General features: G+C 52.5%; 1 protein-coding gene across 5 annotated transcripts in view; it reads right to left on the minus strand.

Moving 5' to 3' along the window:
- KAZN (kazrin, periplakin interacting protein) overlaps positions 1 to 23787 on the minus strand; it is a 1004356-nt gene that overhangs the window by 129756 nt on the left and 850813 nt on the right. The window contains exon 1 of one of the 5 annotated variants that reach the window (XM_081056298.1): positions 16832 to 17209. The exons of 3 other annotated variants lie outside the window; for them this stretch is intronic. In XM_081056298.1, the coding sequence (XP_080912424.1) occupies positions 16832 to 17039 (208 nt within the window). In that variant the 5' untranslated portion in view covers positions 17040 to 17209. Of the gene's footprint in view, positions 1 to 16831; positions 17210 to 23787 lie in introns of those variants that run through there. One more of the 5 variants, XM_081056300.1, reaches the window with a different exon arrangement.

Below are 23787 nucleotides of genomic sequence, written 5' to 3' on the forward strand. Positions count from 1 at the left end.
CTGAGCCAAATTCAGCCCGGGCATTCCTTGAGCAAAGGGTATCTTAGATCAGGCCAAACACCCCTAGGACGGCACTTTCCTGGTCTCAGGTGTTTTCCAGACCAAACATGCTTTTCCTTGAAGCCTCTCTCTTCTACCATGCCCCTCACGCCTCTTCCCCACTGCCTGCCCGCACACAATTGGGAGAAAATGACTGCAACGAGAGAACAGCAGGTTCTAGATTTGGCTGCTGCAGCATGAAAATGTCCAGCTTGAATTCAGGAATGAAGGGAAGTGACAGCGGAGACACTGGATAGGAACAGTTTGGAGCAGGTCGAAGGCTTTGTGTTGGTCTACGTGTTTTATTCTCCTAAATCAGCCTCTACTCTCCTGGGCTGAACTTCTAGATCTTTCCTCTTTCTTCTCCCCCTCCACAAACTTCAAACCTGGAACATTAGTTCTTAGGCTGGGACCTCTGATTTCTGACACATCTGAAACACTACAGATCACTTGTGGCTGCTGGACGGGGGAGGTGGATAGATGGGTGTGACAGGGGCATATAGGACTGGATGGTGGGTGATGTAAAACAACCCCCTCCTCCCATTTGTAGATACTTAAAAACCTGCTTCCACAGTTGGTCAAAGCAGCAGAAAATAAGCCAATTGAAGAAGTGTCCTAACTGGGAACAGGTGTTTGCACTGTAACGTGTAACAAGAAAAGGCCCAAGTCCTGTGGACTTGCTGCCATGTGCCTCTGGGATGGCAGGCTGATCACCAGCCAGGCCAGTGAGGTCACTGCATTTTCAGCAGTAGATGGCACATAGCTGCAGACATGCCAGGAATCCAGAAACAACCTCAACAAAAACAATGCAAGCTCTGGTTATTCTTCAGCCATGAGGCCCTAGACAATGCAGCCCAAACCAGGAGCCAGAGGACAAGGGGACAGCAGGTGGGCAGACAGCATGATGGACTTTGGCAAAGACCATGGGCGGGGCCAAAGCCTTTTCAGTTAAGATCCTTTTGGGAATCATGACGATTACACCAGGGTAACCCCTCTGCCCAGGAAATCATTCCTGCTCCTGATCGCTGGAGAAAGCTATAAATCTCCTTCCAAATTTCCATTTTCTCTGCGTGCACACCTGCAAAAACCTAATTTGGGGAATTGGGGGGAAAAAAAACCCAGACCCCCAAACCAAGGATGGCCTGCCTTGGAAGGTAGGCGGCTGACTCAAGTTAAACATTTCCAGGCAGAGAAATTCAATCTCCTTTTTCAGCTAGTCGGCATGTAATGTATTGTTTTTCTCTCCACCTCCTCTTTTTGGAATCTCTTGGCTGCATGCAAAGGTTCACAGGACCCTCCTGCCAAGAGGTGAGTGCTGTTTATTTGGCCACAGATGCTGCTTACGGACTCAGAAGGAACACGTGAACTTGTCACTGAATGTCTTTGGGGGCCTCCTGATGCCTTCAGGCTCCTGCTGAGTCCTCTTGGAGGAAAGACACCTCGAGAAACAGAGCTGGCGCCGGAAGGTGTGTGGGGCTCATGTGCCCCCGAAGCTGCTTCTCAAGTCAGAGGCGTTAACATGTCAAGGAAACAGATTGAGTGCGTAAGAGCCTCAAACGGTAGGACGTGATCCAAAGGGTGGACACTACAGTGAGATCAATTTTTGGTCCAATGTAAAGGGGAGTGAATACTTAAAACAATGAACATTTGCAGGGACTGCCTGGAGAGGAAATGAGTTCTAATCTCTGAAGGCACGCCAGCTCGGGAGGCACACCTGGACCGGACATTATGAGTCGATTTGTCTTCCTAGCCCCCAATTCCCTAACTTAACTACTTTCCCCCAGTCGCTGGAAGGAAGCAGCTCCATCCATACACCAGGTACCCTGCCCATCCTGACAGATGCAGCTGATTGGATCAGGGTGGTCACCTGATCCAGCTTCTGCCAAACCACTGGTTACGCAATGACCAATCAGATTCTCTGCCTCCCAGGCATTTAGGAGACTGAAAGGTTGTATGCAAGGCCAGGGGGCCACTGACAGAGCAAAGCAGAGGGAGGCAGGCAGGGGGAATCCTTGGGGGAAATCAGAGGAAGGCAGGATGGGAAGAGAGCGCACAGCCCCAGGCTCCCAGAATTTCTATACGGATCCCACGTGGCTGGCCGTGGGCTTCTTGAAGTTGACTCTCGTGTCCTTAACACAAGCCCTCCTTTGATTGAGCTCTCCTGGCTGGGAACACTGCAGCGGGAAGCAGGGCCCTCCCCGGGGGACAGCCCGGCTAAGCAAAGGCGCAGCCAATGCCATAGAGCCAGGCATTCTGAGGCCGAGAAGGGGGTGAAGCCCTCCCTAGGACTTCTGCAAGGCTCCCTCTGACACTGAGTTCATGCACAGCCTGTGCCCAACACGTGTACCTCCTGCTCAGCACAGTGCCCAGACCCTCACCGTGTGCCAAGCTCAGTCATGGCCAAGGCTCTCAGTACCTCAAGAGGCAGGAAAGTGCCCCGGGGATACGTACCCTCAAGTACACACGCCCCTCCCTATGGAAAGGCACTCCCTATACTGCCAACGCCCCAATGCAGATCTCATGTTTAATAAACGTCTTTTAATCACATGCAATCTATTTAAGATAGCTTATTAACAAAGCAGCAGCTCTACTTATTAAACACCTACTGTATACCAAGCCCTGCAGGGTGGGTTCCATCATTCCCATGTTCCAAGACAAGGAACCTGAGGCTCAGAAAGACGAAGCAGCATGGCCAAGAGCCCCTTCCACCCCCAGGGGTGGGCTTCCCTCAACTCCTGTGTCTCTGACAAACTGCTGCCAGACGCCCCCTGAGTGGGAGAGCAGAGCCTTAGGAGATGTTGTCTCCAAACACTTCTCCCGGACAAGACCTCACTTTGCCCCACAGACTTCATCTCCTACTGATTGTTAACCTGGTTTTATCCCACCTGGGAATCTCTCTGGTGAGCCTCAATAAAAAGGTGAAAAGGTAATACAAGGGATGTTTACTGAGCACCTACTATTTGCCAAGCATCGTGCTAGGTACTGGGCACAGAGCATCTCATTGAATCTCCACAAAATCCCTACTATTGGGCCAACATCCCAATTTACAGATGAAAAAACTGAGGCTCAGAGGGAAAGTAGGCAAGATTTGCACCCAGGCAGCCTGGTGCTCTGGCCCTGAGCACGTGGTACACATTTTCCAACGTCCCCACATCCAGAATCCTGGGTCCAGGTACTTGTCTCAGTGTGGGAGCTCACGGGACTGATACCAAATGAAATGGGGAGCCAGAACCTATGCCCTGCACAATCCCAGGCACAGAGGTGAGCCAACTGTGCCTTTTTGCTAAATGCTTCCCTTCCCGGGCTGTCCACTCCCCTGCCCTGCTGGGAGAAGGCAGCATGTGCCTGCTGGGCATGGATTCAGGGCATCTCTAGGGCATCCATCAGTGATTGCCAAGGAGATGGCCAAGCTCCAGATGCAGCCAGTGAATCTGACTCGTGACGGAAAGGTTGAGAGAAGCCAGATGCCATCTGGAGTGCCCAAAGCACCAGCTGCTGCTACGAACCTCGGTGTGCTCAGCTATTATCAGGGATGCAATAGGAGGCTGGCACTGGGTACATCACAGCATGCATTTATGCCAGCCCACGAGGGAGCAGGCACACTGGGGTGGGGGTGCTCACCTCAACCCCACCTGGGCCCCATATTCAGGAAGCCAACACACAGATCCAGGGGTCCTCCTACAAGCCGTCTGGGATAGGTGTGAAAAAGAAAGAAGCATAAAGAGAGGGATGGGAGAGAAAGAAAGAAGGGGTCCTGATTACTTATGACCAGGAGACTGCAGAGGAGCCTGGGAGGTGGCAACTGTTTAGCTGGTCCTTGAATAAAGAGAAGGAAGGAAAAGGGGCGAAAGAATGAACAATCACTAGAAGAGAAAACGGAGCTTCTCCACAGGGACCTCGAACAGGGCCTGGCCCATAGTGCGTGCTCAAGAAAATCTGCAAAATAATTACCCGACAGGGTTGACATCTGAGGCTTTCCTCTGAGGCCTACAACCCTAGCCATGGGTACTAATTCACACGTGCCGATGGAGTCATTGTCACACTCTTCAGGGGACAGCTCCTAGCTTTGGTTCCTTTGGGAAACACCCCACTCTCAGCCTGTGTTGTTTCACTGGGGGCTCCTAACCCTAACCTTTTCCAGGGAAGAGCAAATGACCTGGGCCTGGCCAATCAATGCATTCCATGCTATGGGACCAAGTAATTGGCTCAGAACTGTCATGTGGTTAAAGTTAAATCAGTGCGAGTCAGTCCTGGGATTTCTGCTGGAAATACTGGGAATGAAGGACTCTCTCTACACTGGAATCCTAGAAAGGAAAATGTTGCTTGGACTTGTGAGGGGTCGTTTCTGCCACCAGAAAAGATAGAGCCCAGATAGAGCCCACCAGAAACGAAAGATGAAAGGAGAGTTGGGAGATGACATTTGAGCCCCTGGGTGCAGCTCTGCCTGAAGCTAGACCTACCTGTGGTCATTTCAGTCATGGGGAGCTACTGATATCCCTTTGTAGGAGTCAGTTCCAATTGTGTTTCTAACATTCGCAACTCAAATAGTCCTGTAACTACGTGACTGTCTCGGTAGGTGGTAGAAAAGTGGTAAGTACCAACAATGCGAAGTTAGTTTTTCCATTAATAAAGAGTTATTGGGCACTAAACACAGACCTCTCTGAAAGTCAGATGCCCACCCACAGGGTGAACGAGAGAGTCATGGAATCCTCCTATGACCTCTGTTATCTTTAACATGTTAAACGCCAAGGCCGGCAGGAAACCTAGAGTTCTGAGACAGAACCTGCTGTCAGGGACACCTGTGAAGTCCTCCACACCGGGCTGGAGTCTGCAGAGCTGCTCCAAGACCTCCCACGTCACAAGCGCCTAGCCCAGGGGGACAGCCACAAAGAGCTCCCCACTGGGGCTGGGACCTGTACAGAAGGGGTATGTCTGACACCTTCTTATTCTGCACTCCAGGCTCTGCCAAACCACAGTCGAGGACGAGCACAAGTGATACGGCAGAGTTGAACGCAATGGGGACAGGAGAGTGGTGGCAACTGGGGGCTCCCGCTGGATTCCAGCTGGACACTTAGGTTGAATCTTCCCTCTTTTACTTCCTGGCTTTATGGCCTGGGGCAAGTGTTTTAACCTCCCTGTGCCTACATTACTTCATCTGTAAAACGGGGTTATTAACGCACAGTATATATTTGGGCTGTTTAATGTAGGCAACCCTGTAAAGCGCGGGTCCTTACATCAGGTTCCCGTGCAAGATTTTCACCTGAGTACACACAAGTGACATCAGACCTTATAAGGAGCATTTAAGGTGATGTTTGGGATGGAGGAGAAGCAAGAGTCCCTCTAAGTGCACCACTGCTCAGAACACTGGTTCGTTGTCCACCTGGCAACTAGCAAGTCTCTGAAAAGTACCCAGTGAGCAGGAGGCAGGGCAGCATTCCAGAAACCAAGTTCACTGCCAGTGGACAGGACCAGCAAGTCAGCCCAGGAAGCAGAAGGCGTGGCTGGCTTGGGGACAGTGAGAGGGTGGGGCACTGACCCAGAGGTCATCAGGGTTGGCTGCAGACAGAGGCCCAGTTACCTTGGAGAGGCAGTGACACAAGGACACACGGCCTTTGGTGCCTACCCCAAGAGCCCGGCGTAAAGAGGGGGAGAGGACCTGCTGCTCATTTCAAACACTCCTGCAACTGCCCAAACACACTATGAAACCTTCTCGAACCAGGTCCCAGGTAGCTGCAGTGTAGAGTTAACCAGAATTGTAATTAACTGTAGTGTTCGGTTAATTAGAATTATAATAATTAGCTACAGTGTCCAGTTAATGAATTATAATTAGCTAGAGTGTCCAGTTACAGTGTCCAGTTAACTAGAATTGTAATTAGTTACAGTGTCCAGTTAACTAGAATTGTAATTAGCTACAGTGTCCAGTTAACTAAAATTTTACTGTGTTTCCCTGAAAATAAGACCTAGCCAGACAATCAACTCGAATGCGTCTTTTGGAGCAAAAATTAATTTACGACCTGGTCTTATTTTACTGTAATGTAAGACCAGGTCTTATATAATATATAAAATATAATATAATATAATGTAATATAATATACCAGGTATAATATAATATAATATATAATACTGGGTCTTACATTAATTTTTGCTCCAACAGGTGCATTAGAGCTGGTTATCCGGCTAGGTCTTATTTTCGGGGAAACACGGTAATTAGCTACAGCGTCCAGGTAACTAGCATTTGGGGCTTAGGTTTGAGGACAAAGCAGCAAACGAGAAAACACTTGTGGATGCAATAGATTCTTATGTCCTTTAACTCAAGCTGCAGGGGAAGCACAACCTTCTGTCCTAAGGTGCTCAGGCTCAGAGTTAGGACCCAGGAGCTCTGCAGAAAGTCCAGCACCACAGAGGGAGTCATCCAGGCTCCACTTGCCCAGTTAACCAAGGTGGGGAAGCAGAAAGGCATTTTAGGAATTTTTCCATGACAACGGAAACACGCAAAGAGCTTTTGGGGTCTGATTCTCTAAAAATATCCTTGACTTTAAGCACTATGGGGGAGAGAGGGCTGTGTTTTATCTACACTTAGCAAGTATCCCTGACACTTAGCAAGGATTCTGGTCCAGGCCAGTGCATGATAATTATGCAGAATACGTGAACAAAAAAGTTTCAGGAGCTCTGGCACACTCAACAATGCCCGAGACTGAAACGCAAACTGAATGCTTGTTATCACATATAGAGATGCAGTGACCAGGCAACCCAAAAGGCGAGGGCCAGTGTAAAACCAAATGGCCTCATTATCTTACAGCATCACACCTGGAGGCCAGAGGCGGTGGCATCTGCTCAGTGAGGTAACTGACTGCACTGTATCAGCTTCAAGACACAGCGGGTGCCTGAGGGCCCAAGCAGGGCGGACACACTCGTGGCTAGGCGTTTCCTTCTCCCTCACTAGCCCTAAACGTCCAGAACTTACAGCATCCTGGTTAGAGCAGAGCCCCCAGATGGCATGCTTCCTGGGGAAGGTTCCGCCATCAACGTCAAACTGTGCCCCTCTCTGTTCCTCAGAAAGCAGGTAATTGGTGGGGTGGGAGAAGCTGTCAGGCTTGTGAGGCTCCCTCGTGTAAGCTCCTCTTTCAGATCGGCCTGCAGGTGAGGTGAATGCGTTTTCACATTTTCTGCATGTTTTCACTCAGGCCTATGGCTGTCTGGCCTGAGAGCAAAGTCAAATGCAGAGGTGAGGGAGGAGAGAGCCCACAAGGCAGCTCCAAAGTCACACTCTCCACCTGTCCTACTCCTACCTCTATCTTTGGGCAGGTTCCAAATTCCAGCAGAGAACAGGGGTGTATTTACTGACCCCTCAGAGCCCCAACAATTACTGGTGGGGCTGCAGGTGCTCTCCAGGTGCTGCCCTGCCTGCCAGGTGAGGTCATACAAACGCCAAAAACAGATCAGCCAGAAAGGGTTTCTCTTAAGGTCCCGAAGGGGACAGATGTGTACACGCCCCGTGGTCCCTGCCCCCGAGGGGTACCCAGGGGAACTCAAGAAATGCTCTCTCAGGACCTGGTCTCGAATACACCAGGCTCCAGAGGACAGGCACCCATGGCCTGGCAAGCACTAAGCACAGAGGGGAGGGAGTGAATGAGAAAGGCTTTGCAGAAGGGTTGGGGGCACAGGACAGGGAGGAACTCGGACGTAGTACAAGGTGGAGAGGTAATACTGGGAAGGAGGAGAAGGCAAGGGGTGGAATGAGCCGCCGGTACCTGGGACATGGAGGAGACCCCAAGCCTCACAACAGGAGTCAGGAGAGGGGAGAGGGGTTGTCGATTGTGGTTCCCAGCACCCAACCCAGGCCAGGGCAGGTACACACCACCTTCCAGATGGATGAACCAGGAGCCTTGTCAAACCTGGGGAGGGTTTTGGGGGGGAAACATCCTCCTAATACAAGTCAAGGGTTCTGGACAGAAAGAGACCCCCTCCAGAATATAAACGCCAGGAGGGCAGGGCTGGTGTGGCTCAGTGGGTCAGAGCCAGCACCCAGTCGGGGTGGGACGAGTATTTACCCAGTGAGCGACTAAGTGAACAAATAATACAGAAGTGCTCGGCTGGAATGTGAGTTGTAGGCCAGCCCGACCATCGATGCCCAGAGACACGCATGAGCCAGGAGTGCGAGCAGGACCTGGGCCGTGTGAGCAGCGAAGGGAGCAGGGGGTCTGGGGCCAGGCAGGTGATGCCGTAGCTGCTGGGACGGTGGGAGTGGAGTGCTTGTTATACGCCCAAAGCAGCAGAGTGTGGCTGACACAGCTGAGTGGCACTGGGATACAGAGAGGGTGACCAATTGTCCTGGTTGGCCTGCGACTGAGGGCTTTTCCAGGAGGTGGGACTTTCGGTGCTAAAACCAGGAAAGCTATGGACGAACCTGGACGAGTTGGTCACCCAAGGCACAGGCCTGCCCTCATCAGCATCCCAGAAGGGACAAGATCACCGACGGTACCAACCACATCCGTGAGGTGCCTCGGAGTGTGCAAAGCACTGCCAGATTCACGGGCTCGAGTAAAGCAGCCAGAAATCTGTGTGCCAAGTGGGGCTGGCTGACACTGTGGGTCTCATTTCAAGGAAGAGGGAAACAGGTTCAGAGGTGAGTGACCTGTATAAGGAAGGTCCCACAGGGCATAAGCAGCGCAGCCAGGTCTGACGCTCAGGCCTGCACCTCCCCTGCCTTCCGTACACACCAGGAAGACGGCGTAGAAAGTGCTGGTGTTGAGCACAGCTACGGGCTGTGCTGACTTCCTCCAGGCTGACAGACACCTGGGGAAGCAGCAGAGGCCCTGTCCCCAAGAGAGGGCTTGGGAGCTCCAGGAAAAAGTGGCCATCTGGCCCTCTGCTCTTTTGAGATTCTGGCATGGGGTGAGCAGACGGCCACCACCTGGGACGCTGGGAGAGAGGATGGGGGTGGGGCTGCTGCTGGCCGCTGCTCTGCTCGCCTCTCCTGTGACACCCCCATTAGGGCCATCCCTCGGGTAAGGCCAGGATCCCCGAAGGCCCTTGTGAGAGGCACACGATCATCTCACAACACACTTCCAGGGCAGGAAAGGGTTTTGGCAGCTCTTGGCAGTTAAGAGAACAGACCAGGGTACAGGGGAAGGGAGGGTAACGGGGAAGACGGAAAAGATTTGGGGGAAATAAATTTACGTGGGAAGAGTTTCCTAGAACCAACCGTCGTGCTCAGTGATGGGTTTCAAGCTGTAGCTGCATCACAGTGAGGTGGTTAAGACAGACTACAGGACACCCCCTGGTTTCAACCCCTGGTTTCAGATTCTGCAGGTCTGGGACGGGCTGAGAATTAGTGTCTCTAACAAGTTCTCAGAGAGGCTGACCTGGCTGGTCTTGGCACCTCCTCTTGAGAACCACTGGCCTGGCTCATGTGGTTGTGGGTCGCTGGGGTGGGGGACAAAGGCAGGGCGGCACTCATGGGCCACTGGAGGCTGGGAAGGGCCACGGAGAAAGAGATGGGAGATGCCAGAAGCCTTGGTCCTCAAACTTCAGAGTGGGTCAGAATCAGCTGGGGGTGGAGGAAACTTGTTTAAAATGTAGATTCCTAGGCCTATCCCTACATATTTTGACTGTCCAGGTCTGGTAGGGGGCCCAGGAGTGATGCCAGAGGGAGCACGGATAAGCCACTCAACGGAACACGTCTGCCATGTGCACACCATTCGGGCCAGCAACAAAAGGGACGCAAGAGAGGTGGGGAAGGTGGGTGGCCCCGGCGGGGGAGCCTGGAAGAGCAGGCTCCAGAGTGAGGGGATGGGGCCATATCTAAAGCATCAGGATGAACCATGGGTCAAGGGTGTGGTCTCCTCTGTTCCCTCAGCACGAATTTCAAGGAAGAAGGAATGTCGCTGGAATACGGGTGGCGGCCTGGGGCACCGAGCTGGGCATCTGAGCGCAGACAAAGCCGCGCTCAGGCTGCTTTCTCACCACTGCCCATCTTGTGAGTGCACAAGACAGAGAAGCATGTGCCTCTTTCTAATAGAGTCTGAAGACTGCTGTGCCCAGGAAAGAGGGTGGGGGTGGGGATGGAGACTGGTTTAGAAAAGGAAACGATGGGATTTAACTAGGGTGTTCACATCCCTACTGTCCCCTTTGGGACACGTCTGGGAGGGAAAAGAATGCTGCTAAGGCTGATGTCAGAATGCAGGGGGTAAGCCAGAGTACATGGCCTCCCTAGCTTCTTACTCTAAAACTAACCCAATCTCAGAAAGGCAAAGAGCAGAGGTCCTCAAAGTCTGGCCTGTGGAACCTCTGTATCGAAAATCACCCAGGGCACTTGATAAAAATACGGATTCCAGGGTCCCTCTCCAGACATACAGAATCAGAATGGACAGGTACAACCTGAGAATCTGCAGACAGGCAAGCGCCCCAGACCACTGTGACTCCCAAAGTCTGAGGCCCCCTTCCATGGGTCAGAGGGAGTTAGAGAAGAGGGTAAAGAGAGAAAACTCACCACTTTGCCAATACACCCCTGTACCTTCAGTCTTTACACCGGCCCTGGAAACTACCACCTATGACAGCAGTTTGGTTCTTTCCTTGCTCTGGACCTGTTTCCACCCCTTGTATGGGGAGTGAGTTGACATCTTCCCTGCTAAGATTTCCCCCTCGGACTCTGCATTCTAGGTTCCCAATTAGCCAGGGCCGGACCTCCCGCCAGGAGCCAGCTGGCCTCTGATTCTGGCTTGGACGGGTGGGGTACAGTCTCCTGGAGCCCAGGGAGCAGTCGTGACCCCAGAGTCCCTCATTCCCAAATGCCGCTGGCTGACTGGAAACCAGCATGCCAAAGGTGCCACGGAAAGAATCCCATGACTCCTAGTGTGGCAGCCTCTGCCTGGTGCCCTGGTGGCCCTCGGGGAACCATCAGCTGATGATGGACACTGCAGGGAGAAGCTATGGTCCTGGGCAGGGAGCAGAGCGGCCTGGAACAGCCACGTACTACAACCCATGTAACCCTCTTTAAGCCTCAACTGTGTCACTTGGAAGATGGGGAGAACGTCAGGTTATCTTACAGGAGTGGGGTTAGAGCAACAGGAACACAAGCCACAAAGTACTCAGCTCCTGGCTGGCCCTCCGTAAACGATTCTTCTTCATTAATAGGACTTTACCAAGAGGAAACATATCCTTCCCTAACTGGACACACAGGACTTCAAAGTGAGGAGTGCGTTGGCAAGGCTGAGCCAGGAGGTGAGGGCATAAAGCACCCAGGAGCTAGCGGCTGTTGTTTTTACTTCTCCCTTAGCCCCCAAAGAAGCTTCTGTACAACGAAAAGGTACTGAACTCAGGTACTCAATGCCTGTGATACGGTTACAGCCCCAACTAGCTGGGAGCCTAAGCCAGCCTGCAAATCTGGGCAGCAACACCTGCAAATGGGCCACCAGGTGGTGGGTGTTCCCCGAAACAGCCCACAAAGCCCGGCACATGGGCTGAGGACGCACTGGGAGGGTCACCACCACTGAACCCACCAACTGTCCTTCTCTGCAGCCCAGGCTTAGTGTCACGCCGTTCAGAGCCAGGACTCCAGTGGGCTCACCTGTCATACCCTTCTGGCTCTTAATTTCTTCCAAATTAGGGTCTGCTGTTGACCTAATGTCACTTGGCGAGGGCTCTGAGGAATTGCCACAAACAGCATCTTCTAACTGGCCTCTCTTGAAGGATCCAAAGAGCAGACGAGAGAAAGGCTGAAGGCTCCACCTGAATGCATGGTGGCAGCCACAGGGGACACAGAAGGGGACCTTGGGAACAGGAGGCAACCCTGACCTTTTCCCTCCCCGACAGGGACTCATCGGATACGCTCAACAAGAAACGCATTTACGGACAGTAAATTCATAAAAAGTAACTACACACACAGGCACGTATACACCTTGTAACCATGGCTTGCCACCCTCTCTGGAGTGTTTATAATCCTCGTGACTCATGCATACACAGCATCCCCATGGCGATTGCTTTGGCTGGCTTTAATGATATGTTGGGTGTGTTTATCTGCTAAAGTCTGTGTACACGCCAATGTACCTGATTTTCCACTCTTGTCAACGAGCCGTGTTATGGATGACAGTGGCTCACTCCAAGGTCGCATTTGCTAGTTTCCTTGAGCCAGGCGCTCAGTGGCTCTTGAGATTGTTAAATGGGAACTAAAAACACTGCTTCCTCCAGAATGGCTGGAGGGTCCGAGCAAATCATCCAGCCAACTCAATTGGAATGTCACAAAGAACATAAAGAGTGCATAATGACCATGGAAATTTCCTGATGACTCAGGAATGCCAGATAAACAGCTAGCACTCCTTCAGAATCACCTGTCTCATCAAATTCCAGTATTTCAAACTTCAAAAATTTTAGAAATTTTATACAAACACACACACACACGCTCATTCATTCATTCCAGTTATGTGTACTCTAGATAAATGGGAATTCCCTCTCTCACGGCATAGGTAGCATTGGGCTCCACGGGGCTGAAGGAAGCTACAGATTCCTGTCCAACAGTTCTGACGTGGGCAATATGATCCCATTTTATAGATGGGCAAACTGAGGTCTGGAACATTAAATAACTTGCTTGGGAACACATAGCTAGTGAGCAGCAGAGCTGGGAAATTCGAACCAGGATATTTGATTGCAAAGCTGGTGCCCTGTGCCCATCCACTATGGTGTGTCCCCTGTCCTGGCAGGAGGAAGGTTCTGCCCAACTCCCTGGGCACTCACACAAGGTGGAGGGTGCTGGGCCTCAGGTGACTTCCTGAGGGAAACGAATCTGAATTTTTTTCAAGAGCAGTGACTTTCATTCCTGACTGTCCAGGACAGCCAAACCCTCAATTGTCCCTGTCACACCCCACTACCCAAGGCAGCTCACACTAAACCCCCGTAGTCCCAGTGGGTGTCTTCCAAAGAGCACCCCAATTTCAAGGGGAGAGTTAATTTCACCTCTAACCCAGCAGAAATCCTTTTCAGAAGGGATAACACAAAGCTGGCCCTACCACCGAAACTGCTAAAGGCACAACGATAAGCAAATTCTTGAGTTGCTCAAAACAAGGAATGTCAAGGAGAGGACAAATCTTTTAAGATAAAAATTTAAAGAAAAAACAGACTGGAAACCCCACGTAGGTCTACTTTCTTAGGATCCGTATCAGGTCTTTCCACACTGGGTAAAGTCTACAGTCTGGGACCAAGTCCCGGCTGTGATACCCACTCGCTGTGTGAGCTCCGGGCAAGTTACTAAATATTCCTGAGCACCAGTTTCCCCATCGGTGGATGGGATTAGCAATCGCACCTTCCCGGGGGATGTCAGCCGACTGATTAAGACAAAGCTTGGTTTAGGTTAGCTCCATGCCTGAGGAACAATGCTGGGAGCTAATACCCAGATAAACAAGGGCCTGCTCCCCTTGTGAGCTTTAAGTGAGGGGAAGGAAAGAGAAGAGAAGAACTAAAGAAAAAAGGAGAGAGAGTCACAGTGGCTCCAGGGTCCTGTGGCATTTTAAGCTGGGGGTTAAGAGGAGAGTCAAATGAGGCAGTGGCATCTGAACTAGGCCAGGAAGTGTGCGTGGGCTTCGGATGTGAACAGATAAAGTGCCCAGTCTGCAAAGATACTAATTTACCAAGAACTCTGAAACAATGACTTGGTTTCTTTAGCTGATGGGCAACACCCTCTTGCCTTAGGGACTCAGTACCCATGTACCTTGCTACCTTCTCAAGCTCTCTTTCTGACTACGGACCTAAATACCGAATAGCACCCACTCCCATCACGCTAACCCCTCACCGGGCCTTATTCTTCTGCATAGCACTTACTGTCCCCTGACACACCCCACGTGTATTTGCCCACTGGAAATCTCCCATAGAATATAAACTCCATGAATGCAGGGGCTGTAGTTGTCTTGTTTGCTCTACCCCTGGTAGCTACAACACTGCCTGACAGGAGTAAATGCTCAAGAAATGCAACCGAATGAATGGACAACCAAAGATGGAACAATTTATGTTCTCAGCCCAAGACCCCCCCCAGGGAGCACCTAGTTTATTCTGCTGGGGCTCTGGAATGATCTGCCCTCAGACAGGGTTATTCCCATGGCACCAGGAGGAAAACTGCGTTACCAAGCAGCTCGGCAGAACCAGGTGCAGATGGAACAAGTACCTACTCTCTACATCTCCTGGTCTGTGCACAAAGAACGGTAACCTCCCCTGGAAGTGGCCCCATCCTAGAGGCCAGAGCTGTCACCAGCACAGGGCCTGCCTGTCAGCCTGCTGATCTCAGGATGACACTCCCCATGAGTGACGTCCAGGTGTCCAGTCCTCTATCCTGCCAAGCAAACGTCCCCTCTCCTCCTCCCCTCCCCCACACTGGACTCCGTCATCACAGGGAACTCTATCAGCTCCTTAAACTGAGTGTCACATTCAGCTGGGGACCAAGGTGCTGAGACCCTGGGGTGAGTCACCTCACCACCTGGCCAAAAGGCTGACTTCAGCAATAATTTCAGCTTGTGGTTCTAAGCCAGAAGAGTTCCCATTTATCTCTCTGAGGAAATCCCCTTGTAGCAGCCAGGGGCTCGGGAACCTATGTCCATGGCAGGCTGTTCTCAATGCCTGGATGTCACGGAAGTGCGCAGAAACTGCATTTAGGTTTTAAGAACCAGAGACCAGAAGAAGGTGAAGGGTGGTGGGGTAGAGAGAACTCAAAACTTTCTGGTTTAACTGCTGGCTTGATCCTGTTTCAGGCCAGTGATGCCATCTGTAAATCAGGAAAGAAGATCTTTACTGCCTCTGCCCTGAAGGGAGACCTTGAGGGCCACGGGGAAATAACAACCACCCCCAGACCTCAGAGACAGACGTTCTCAGCTTCACCATGTCATTAGGATATTGTTGTTATGAACACACATGGAGTCTATACACACACACACGTAAACACACATATCTCTACCCAGCCATCTTCCATGCGTTTATATAATAACAACCTCCACGGGCACAAGAGTCAGCCTGGATCACTCAAGTATTTTACAAACAAGACAGAAGTCATCTTGACACAGTTCGGGAGGGTGGAGATGGAGCAGATGATATCACATCCTAATGAGAAACTGAGTCAAGGGGGGCACTGATAGGTGCCCCACGAGTGGAGCTGACGACTAAAATTCATTAAGCATCAATCATGAAACTAGACAAGGTGCTTCGCAGACACCGGCTTTTTTGAATGATCCAAATATTAGTTGACACTATTATCTATATAAACCGAGTCTCAAAAAGATCAAGCAACTTGCCCAAGTTCTCCTATTTGCTTCTTCTTTGTATCTATGCTCTGTGTTACACCAAGCTGTCTAGGACTGGAACTGTTCCGTGCAGCTGGGGAAGAGTTGGGACTGTTTCCTATAGCTGGCTCAGCGCCAAGGCCCAGGTTCCAGGGACTCAGGCTCCTTTCAAGGCTCCGCGCCCCTCTGCTAGACCCGTGGCCACCCAAGACCTCAGTTGCTTCAGGACACCAGCAGCTCAGCTAATCAGAGACAGCTGGTTGGCAGTGCCAGCTCCTGTGGCTAGAACTATAAGCCCCTCAGGATTCCATCCTCTAGGGAGACCAACAGACGTAGACAGCCTGGAATAAGGGGGCTTGCTGTTGTTGCTTTTTTTCTCATAGGAAAAAAGTAACTATTAGGTAAATAAGCCGGGTGTTTCCCAGCTGGTATGCTTGCTGCCTGGGCGAAGCATTCTGGTGTCACTCGAGAGACAAAATTTGAAATCCCAGCACCAAGGTTTGGGGCTGTGGAACTTAAGGTAAGTCAGTTAACCTCTGGTTTTTTCTGTCCTCACCTTCATGGAGATAACAGAGCCTGACTCCCAGGGTTGTAATAAGACTTAAGGAGACACCGCATGTAAATCACTGGAACACAATTAAGTGTTCAAGAACTAATGAATAATTTTGTTGTCCACCCCCCACCCCCGATTTTTCCTGAGAAAGGTATTCGAACTTCAAACCGCTGATGACAGAACCTTCTCAGAAGCTCCTGTCTTTCTTCCAGTATTCCACATAAATTTCTTCCTAAAGTCCAGAGATCCAGGGGTTACCGTGCCCGGCTCCCATGACCTAACTTGCGCGGGGGTGGGGCGGTGGGGGTCATTGAGGGACCAGCTGAGAACCGAACAGAATGGAATGGGCGCACCCACTCGAGATATCTTAACACTAACACGTTGTTCTTCGCTTGGGGCGGATTACCTAACGATACACAATTAGACCACGGCATTTGTACCTCTGCAATTTCTCTTTCTGCATTAGTCGTTCAAGTGTATGAGAAAACTCTTAGAAAATACGAGTCCCTACTTTCTCTCCAAGGGGCGGCGGTAAAGAAGGGGCTCTCCTGGCCTTTTATGGAGCTCCTAGGTGTGTGGGTTACAGGTGCGGCCACGGGGGGCCCTCCCTCCTTGGCATGGGCTGGCCCCTTTCCCACGCTGCCTGGAACAGCGCTAGGTCTCGCCCAGAGCTGGGTCTCCAGGCGTCTCGGGGACCGCAGCGCTCCTGCAGGCGGAGCCTCGACCTCCCCTTGCAGCCCTCGGGAGGGGGGCGCGGCGGGAAAGCCGCGGAGCCCGCAGACCCAGGCCCCCACGCCGAAGAACACACTCCACACCCCGCGCGTCCCCCCTGCACTCCGCCCGACGCTCCCGGCTCCGCGCACCGCGAGAACTTTAGCCCCAGCGGCTCGGCGATCCCGGCCCGGAGCGCCCCCGCGCGCCCGGCCCCGGCGGCTCCCCGGGCCTGCGGCCGCACGGCTCTCCCTGCCCGGCGCGCACCTACCCAGCTGGCTGCCGTCGCCATCCGCTCGCACGAAGGGCGCTCCGGCGCGGGGCCGATGGCCGGGCCCCGCCGCGTCCGCACAGCGCTCGCAGGCGGCGGGTCCCAGAGGTCGCGCCGGCCCGGCCCCCGCCCCGCTGCCAGGCGCCGGCTCGTCCTGCGCCGCGAGCTGGCGGACGCGCTCCCAGGTGCCCGAGTCGGCCGCCCGCATGCCGCGTGCCCGGGGGGCGCTGCCCGAGGCTGCGCTGGGGGCTGGGACCGCGGGCGCTGGGCTCACAGCCCCCGGGGCCGCCGCCGCATCGGAGCGCAGCCAGGCGACGCCCCGGACTCCCGCCCGGCCGCCTGCGCGCGCCGGACCAGGGCTCTCCGTCCGGCCGGACGCCGGGCGGTGCGCGGCCGCCGCACGCGAGGAATTCGGCGGCGGAGCCTCACGTGGGAACGACTCTCACTCCCGCGGCTCCTCCTCCCGCTCCTTCCGGACTACAGAGGGCCGGCCGCTCGCCCCGCCCCGGCCCCGCCCCGCGCCCCGCCCAGGCCCCGCCCAGGCCCCGCCCAGGCCCCGCCTCCCGGCCCCTCGGCAGCGCCTAGACTCCCCGAACGCCTCGGGGAGCGAGCGCTGAGTCGGTCCATTGTGCGCCGGGCTCTGGCCACTCGGTGCAGCCCCAACATGGTCATTCCTGGAGAAACAGGGTCAGAAAGATGGCCAGTGTCACAGGGGTCGGAAGTGACAGGTCTTGGAAAGCCCCAAGTGAGTGCATCAAGGGATGGCTGGCACCCCCGTTTGCTTATCTATCTCCACCCTTCTGACAACCCTTGTGACAATCTGGCTGAAGAGCCGAAGTCCCAGTAACTGGCTGGGCGAGGGCAGAAGGACTGGGCAGGCAAAAGGGTGAGAGCCACACACCTGTACTGTGTAAACAGTCATTCATTCTTTAAATGAATATAACGGCTGAGGGCATTCACTTTGCAAGTGAGGAAGAAAGCTGACATGGCCCATACCCATGAGGAGGCTGTCATGGGGTGTGTGTGGGGGGATTGTGTCTGCATTTCACTTCCTCGAGCCTCAGTTTCCCCATCTATAAAATGGGGCAACAGTAATTATGATCTCCCCTCGAAGGCAGCCATGTGGCAGTAGAGGTGATTCCCAGGGTATCACCTCTTGGGAGTGGGTGGAGGCCAATCTTAGGCCCACCAAGCCCTGTAGGAGGTGGCACCTTGGAGGGCCTGCAAATCGGAGCCCACTCACTGGAGTGGATGCTTCAGTGGCTGGCAGTTTTCACTGGCTGTCAAGTGAGTTGCATCTCTGAAGCCGCTTTGATCTGGGAATTATGGCGATGTTTAGAAGAACTAATTATCTCCCCACAGCCCCAGAAGGCAGGTCTGCTTCCCCTCCACCCCCACACGGGGAGCCAAGGCTGCATGGCCAGGTGAGGAGGCACACACTCTTCGTGGCACCCCCAGACACCCTTCCAGGTAGCATGCACCCCACTCTTCCCAGGCCTGGTTGGGTAACCTCTGGCTCCCGCTGGCCCAGGCTGGAGCTCTGGGAATTTCTAGGTCACTGGCATATGGCTCTCCAACAAGCTGTGGGAACTGAATTACTTTCCCCACCAGGTCTCTAAAGCCTTTCACTTTGTCACTTAACTGTCTGTGGGTAAAGAGCCCCGCCTGTCAGCAAGCTCTGTGGTCTGGCCACCATCCATCATGGCCTTCCCAGCTTCCACCCCCACATTTTCCTTACCGTCCCAATGACTGGGAAACTAGCCCAGCTGTGGGTCCACAGGGCTGCCTCAAACTCCCTTTCCCTCTCTAACTGGAACCGGACTACTCAGTGGAGGGCTGACCAGGGCACCAAATGCTGACAGTGCTCCCAGCTGGGGAAGAAAATTCTCCATAGGGTTAAACACCCACACCACTCTGGGGGAAGGAAACTGATCCCACAGAAAGAGAGGAGACACAGAATCCCCAAGTCCCCTGCGTCTGCTGGGATAACAGGCAGAACAGAACAAAAGAAAGATTGCTCTGAGCCCTGGTGGGTGGAGAAGCTGGGATTGCCCTTACATTCTGGAGACGTCTGGTTCAGGAGTCTGTTTCTATGTCTTCAGGGACCCAACCGGGGACATGCATGAGTGAGGTAGGCTGTGCGGGGACCGCTGTGGTTCGTTTCGTAAGAGCATTTAGGCTGTGTTCTTTTGCATCCTTTGCATATTAAATGTGTAGGAAGGCTCTTCAGTTCCACAAAGAAACACACTCTTTTCCATATGTCTTGGAATACATGGAGCTCTTGGTTGACCTTCTATCTTCTCACTTTTGATAGAGACATACACTTTCCTCCTAACTTCACGCGGAGAACACAGCAGCACCAGCATGGAGATGTACATTTGTCAGTGGAGGCTGGGTCAGGGAGACTTTAGGGAGTGGTGGGGACTGTGGCAAACAAGACGCCACCAGCCCCTGTAGAGGGAGGCAGTAGTAGATTGTTGTCATGCAGACATGTGGCTCTAATGTTACCCGAGGTTCTCTTCTGTTTTTTAGAGCTACTAGGAATATGAATTTTTAAGTGAAATCTAAGTTTCAAATATTGGCAGCTGCTTAAGAAGAAAGAGGGCAGGAAAAAGGAGAGGGCGGAGGAAGAACAGCAAAGTAAACATGTCTAGAAGTTTCTATCTTGCCCACTGGCCACCAGTGCTAATTTCACTGCCACCCTTGTTGGTTCCTGCTGCAACCTCTCAGAAATCTGCACACGCTTTCTAGTACGTGCGTTTCAACAATCCAAGCCCACACCGTTTCTCATGCCCACAGCCCCGGTGAATTTCTACGGCTCTGCTTACTCAGAAAAGATTGGCCTGGCTGTGTTATTGTAGCCCCACGCTCAGGACCAGGACATCATCAAGCGGTTGGGCCCATCTTCCCTAGCTTTCTGGGGGCTCTCAGACTGCCCAGGCCTCCCCCAGTCAGTTTCAGCCACTCCATCTCTCTGCTCACAACTCTGCTCGCAGGCAAAACTCTGGGAGCAGTGGCAGCCTGCAGCCTTCCAAAAAACCATCTGCCTTGGGGGTGCTGGGCGGGGGGAGGAGGTATTTCTTCCTTGAGGTATGTTTCTGATTATGAGGACACTCTGGGCCCAGGAGACGTTTCTGTTCGGTTTTATAACAGGAGATCCAGGAGTCAGGAAGTGACAACCCATTTTCTGCCCGAACACCTTGGCAGGCCCCTCCAGGAAGGATAACGTGGGGTGGGTTTTATTGGAGACCCCAAGACGGGGCCAGCTTCTGAGCATGCAACCTTCCCAGAAGGGCCCTGTGCTTGGAGGTAATGCTCTGCTGTCATTGCCTTGAAATTCTTAATTATTTTGGAACTCAGGGCCTCGCACATTCATTTTGCATTGGGATCTGCAAATTATGTAGCTGGTCCTACTCCCAGATGATTTTCCCAGCCTCCCTGGGGGATGCTGGGACTCGATGTTGGAGACAGCTGGGCCTGAAACTTGGCTCACTCTGTCCTCCAAGCCTCTGCAAGGCGGCAGGAAGGGAGGGTTTGGGGGTGGGGAAAGGCTGCAGGAACTGTTCCCATCCAGTCCTCTGGACACCTCAGTAAGGAACAGAGGCTTAGTGGGAATTGGGGGGGGGAGGGAGGGGAAATGGGTGGTCCAGCCAAAGGGTGGGGAGGCTGCTCGGGTTCTGAGCTCTGAGGTGAGTCAGTGTCTCCATGACCCTGACCTCAGGCTGACAGGGTGCCACCGAAGAAAACACAAAGGAATCTGTGGACAGGGACACCAGGGGTCAGTGCAGTTACCATTCACAGTGTCCCCTCATTCCTAAGGAACTTCCTTTAGATCGCAGGAGAAAATGACAAGAAATATTTGGCTTAAGGAACAAAACCCAGAAACATTGCATTGTAGGACCCTACTATATTTGGTATCGATTTGCAGATGAATGTTTGAGCCCACTGGAATTTTTCAGGTATTTGTTTTTTCCTTGGCTGTGGTTTTAGTATTTGTAGAAGACGTTTTACTGAGATCTCTCAGCCAACGTTATTGTACTGTCTTCAAACACCTGGAGTGAAGAGAAGGCAGCAGTGCTGGGTTCCTAGGAATACGCACCGTTTCGTGGAATACCCTCGTGAACTCCCGGCAACAATTCCCGGGAGTCTGGAGACCTCAACAGCAATGCCAGGTCCCCACCAGCTGTGTGTGACCATGGGACAGGGCCTTTCTGTCAATGCATCCGGGCGCCCTCACCGGCAAAAGCAAAATGAAGGGCTGGGTCAGTGGGGGTGAGGAGGTCTTTCCCAGCTCTGCCCACTATGGTTGGGTCAGTCTTTTCCATCCTTCTCAAGGTTGTTGTGTGGGTAGATTTTGGGTGTGTTGCTAATAGTGACAGCAAGTGTATTAGTCACTTATTGCTGTATATCAAATCACCTGCAACCTCAGGGGCTTAAAACCAACAGCATTCATTATCTCTCAGCGTCTGTGGGTCAGGAATCCGGGGTGGCTGGTTAGGCTGTAGTCAAGGTATCAGCCAGAGCACAGTCAACTCGAGGCTCAAATCAGGGAGGGTCTACTCCCCACCTCACTCCCGTGGCTCTTGGTAAGATTCAGTTCCTCGTGGGGTGTTGCACTGAGAACCTCAGCTGCTCACAGGCTGTTGGAGGCTGCCCTCAGTTCCTTGCCATAGAGCTATAGCTCTACTCACAGAATGGCAGCTGGCTTCCCCCAGAGGGCTCTGGGAAGGAGCAAGAGACGGTGTGCACAGATGCAAGCCACTGTCTCTTTGTAACCTATCTTGGAAATGACATCCATCACCTTTCACCCATTCTGTTCCTTAGAAGTGAGTCACTAGGTCCGGCCCACATGTGGTGGGAGAGATTATAAGAAGGTGTGAATACCAGGAGGTAGGGATTACTGAGGGCCAGGTGGAGGCTGCCTGTCCCAGGAGGCTGGGGACACATTCTATGGAGGCCGAGGGACCAGAGCTCAAATCTTGCCTCTAACACTCACTAGTATATGATCTTGGACAAATGATTTTGGCCCTCAGGGGCTCTTCATCTGTAAAACGCAGATGATGAAGGCTACCGGCTCAGAGTTGTGGTGGCAGGTTTCAATGACAAGAGGCATGTGTAGAGTTCTGAATGGTGCCTGGCACAGCGTAAACCCTCAGAAAAAGGCTTGAGGGACACTTCTGGAGGAGGCCTGAGTGATAGGCCCATGGCTTCTAAGCCCGACAAGTACTTCCTACTATTCCCATGGATGTCTGCAGCCTTCAGTCCATTCCTGGGGACACCAAAGTTCTTGGAAGTTCTTTGGCAGGCCCTGGGATGACTTTGTGGCTGAGGCCACCAGCAGGGATGGTGCTGATCTTCCCTTGGCCATCGCAGTGGGATTCTGGGGCACAGGTGCAGAGGGGAGGATTAGACCAGGATTTTCCTCCAAACGTGCACTTATGAGTATACCTTTGCCCTGGGGGGCAGAGGATTTCATCCAAGGTCCATCCTGCCATCTGTCTTGGCAAGGCCTTCCTGGCTGGAGACTTTTGTGTGCCTGTCACAGGCTCACCGGTACTCTGGCGAAGATCCTAGCTAAGACGCTGAACCCCTCTGGGGGCTTCCAGAGAACCTGCCCTGGAGGCAGAGGCTTAGCCCAGAGCCCAGCATTGAAGCGTTTTCACAGAGTGCAGCTGCCTCCGAGCCCTGCCTGTCAGACTGTCTTGGGTCCCAAGGTAGGTTCCCAATTGCAACAAAGCAAAAAAGTCCTTCCTTATCCAGGGGCGGCATCTCTCCTGTCTCCTTTAAACCCCTTTCTGGGGAGTTCATGTCAAGCAGGAAGTTAAAATGTTGCAGCTCATTCAGAATAAAAACAGTGACATCAAAAATACTACCACTTATACTGGCAAACATTTACATAGCATTTACTATATTGATTTACACATTCATTTAATCCAACAACCCTGAGCGGTCCATGTCCTTTTATTATCACCTGCATTTTACAGATGAGGGAACAGACACAGAGAAGGCAAGTCACTGACCCAAAGGCACTCAGCCAGTGCATGATGCAGGCAGGACTCAAGCTTGTGGAGTCTGGCTGCAGAGTCCATACTAATAACCATGAAGCTACCTTGGCAGCAGGTGTCATTGACCTAGCACTCCCCTTGCCCCAGGGACTGTCCTTTCTAGCTCATTCAATCCTCCAAACCACCCTATCCCCATGTCCCAGATGAGAAAACTGGGGTTTAGGGAGCCAAGGGGCTTACCCAAGATGATGTGGCTGATAAAGTAGGGTTGGGAGTCTAACACTCAGAAGGGACGGGAAATGCCGCACATCGGGGTTACAAGAATGTCTGCCTGTGGGCAGAGTGGAATAAGCCAATCCGTTTCTCACTATTTTCTAAAGACGGGACTCGGAGAAACCGCAGAGGGCAGCTGCGGAGGATGGGTCCTCTGCTGCCCCCAGTGGCCACTGATGGTACTTCCCCTTCCCCTACTGGGGTCCTTTACCCCTGGGTTGGTGGCTTCTGGGAATGGGACCTCTATGCCCACCACTGCAATTTTGAGACCCTGTGTTTTCACTTCCTATATGAGACTGAAGAGACACAGAAGTCTATGGGCCAGTGAATATCCAAGATAAGAATAACAGTTACTATTTACTGAGCACTTCTACCTCTGTGACAGGTACTCTGCTAGGTATCTGTTACTTAAATGTTATAATTTAATTCATCAATGCACAGAGATGGAGCCATCATCATGAAGAGTTATTAGCAATATTGGGCAGAGCACTTTATGCATATTGCTTATTTTAATCCCCACGACACAGGTACTATCACTGTCTTCACTTTATCAATGAGGAAACAAGCCGAGGGTTAGTAGGGTTGCCTGATAGTATACGGATTCACATGCAGGCACTTCTGGCTCCAGAGCCTATTCTCTTAATTATTATGCCATTGCTGTTTATCATTATAACGATT

This window comes from Rhinolophus hipposideros (assembly GCF_964194185.1).
Source record: "Rhinolophus hipposideros genome assembly, chromosome: 8".
NCBI lineage: Eukaryota > Metazoa > Chordata > Mammalia > Chiroptera > Rhinolophidae > Rhinolophus > Rhinolophus hipposideros.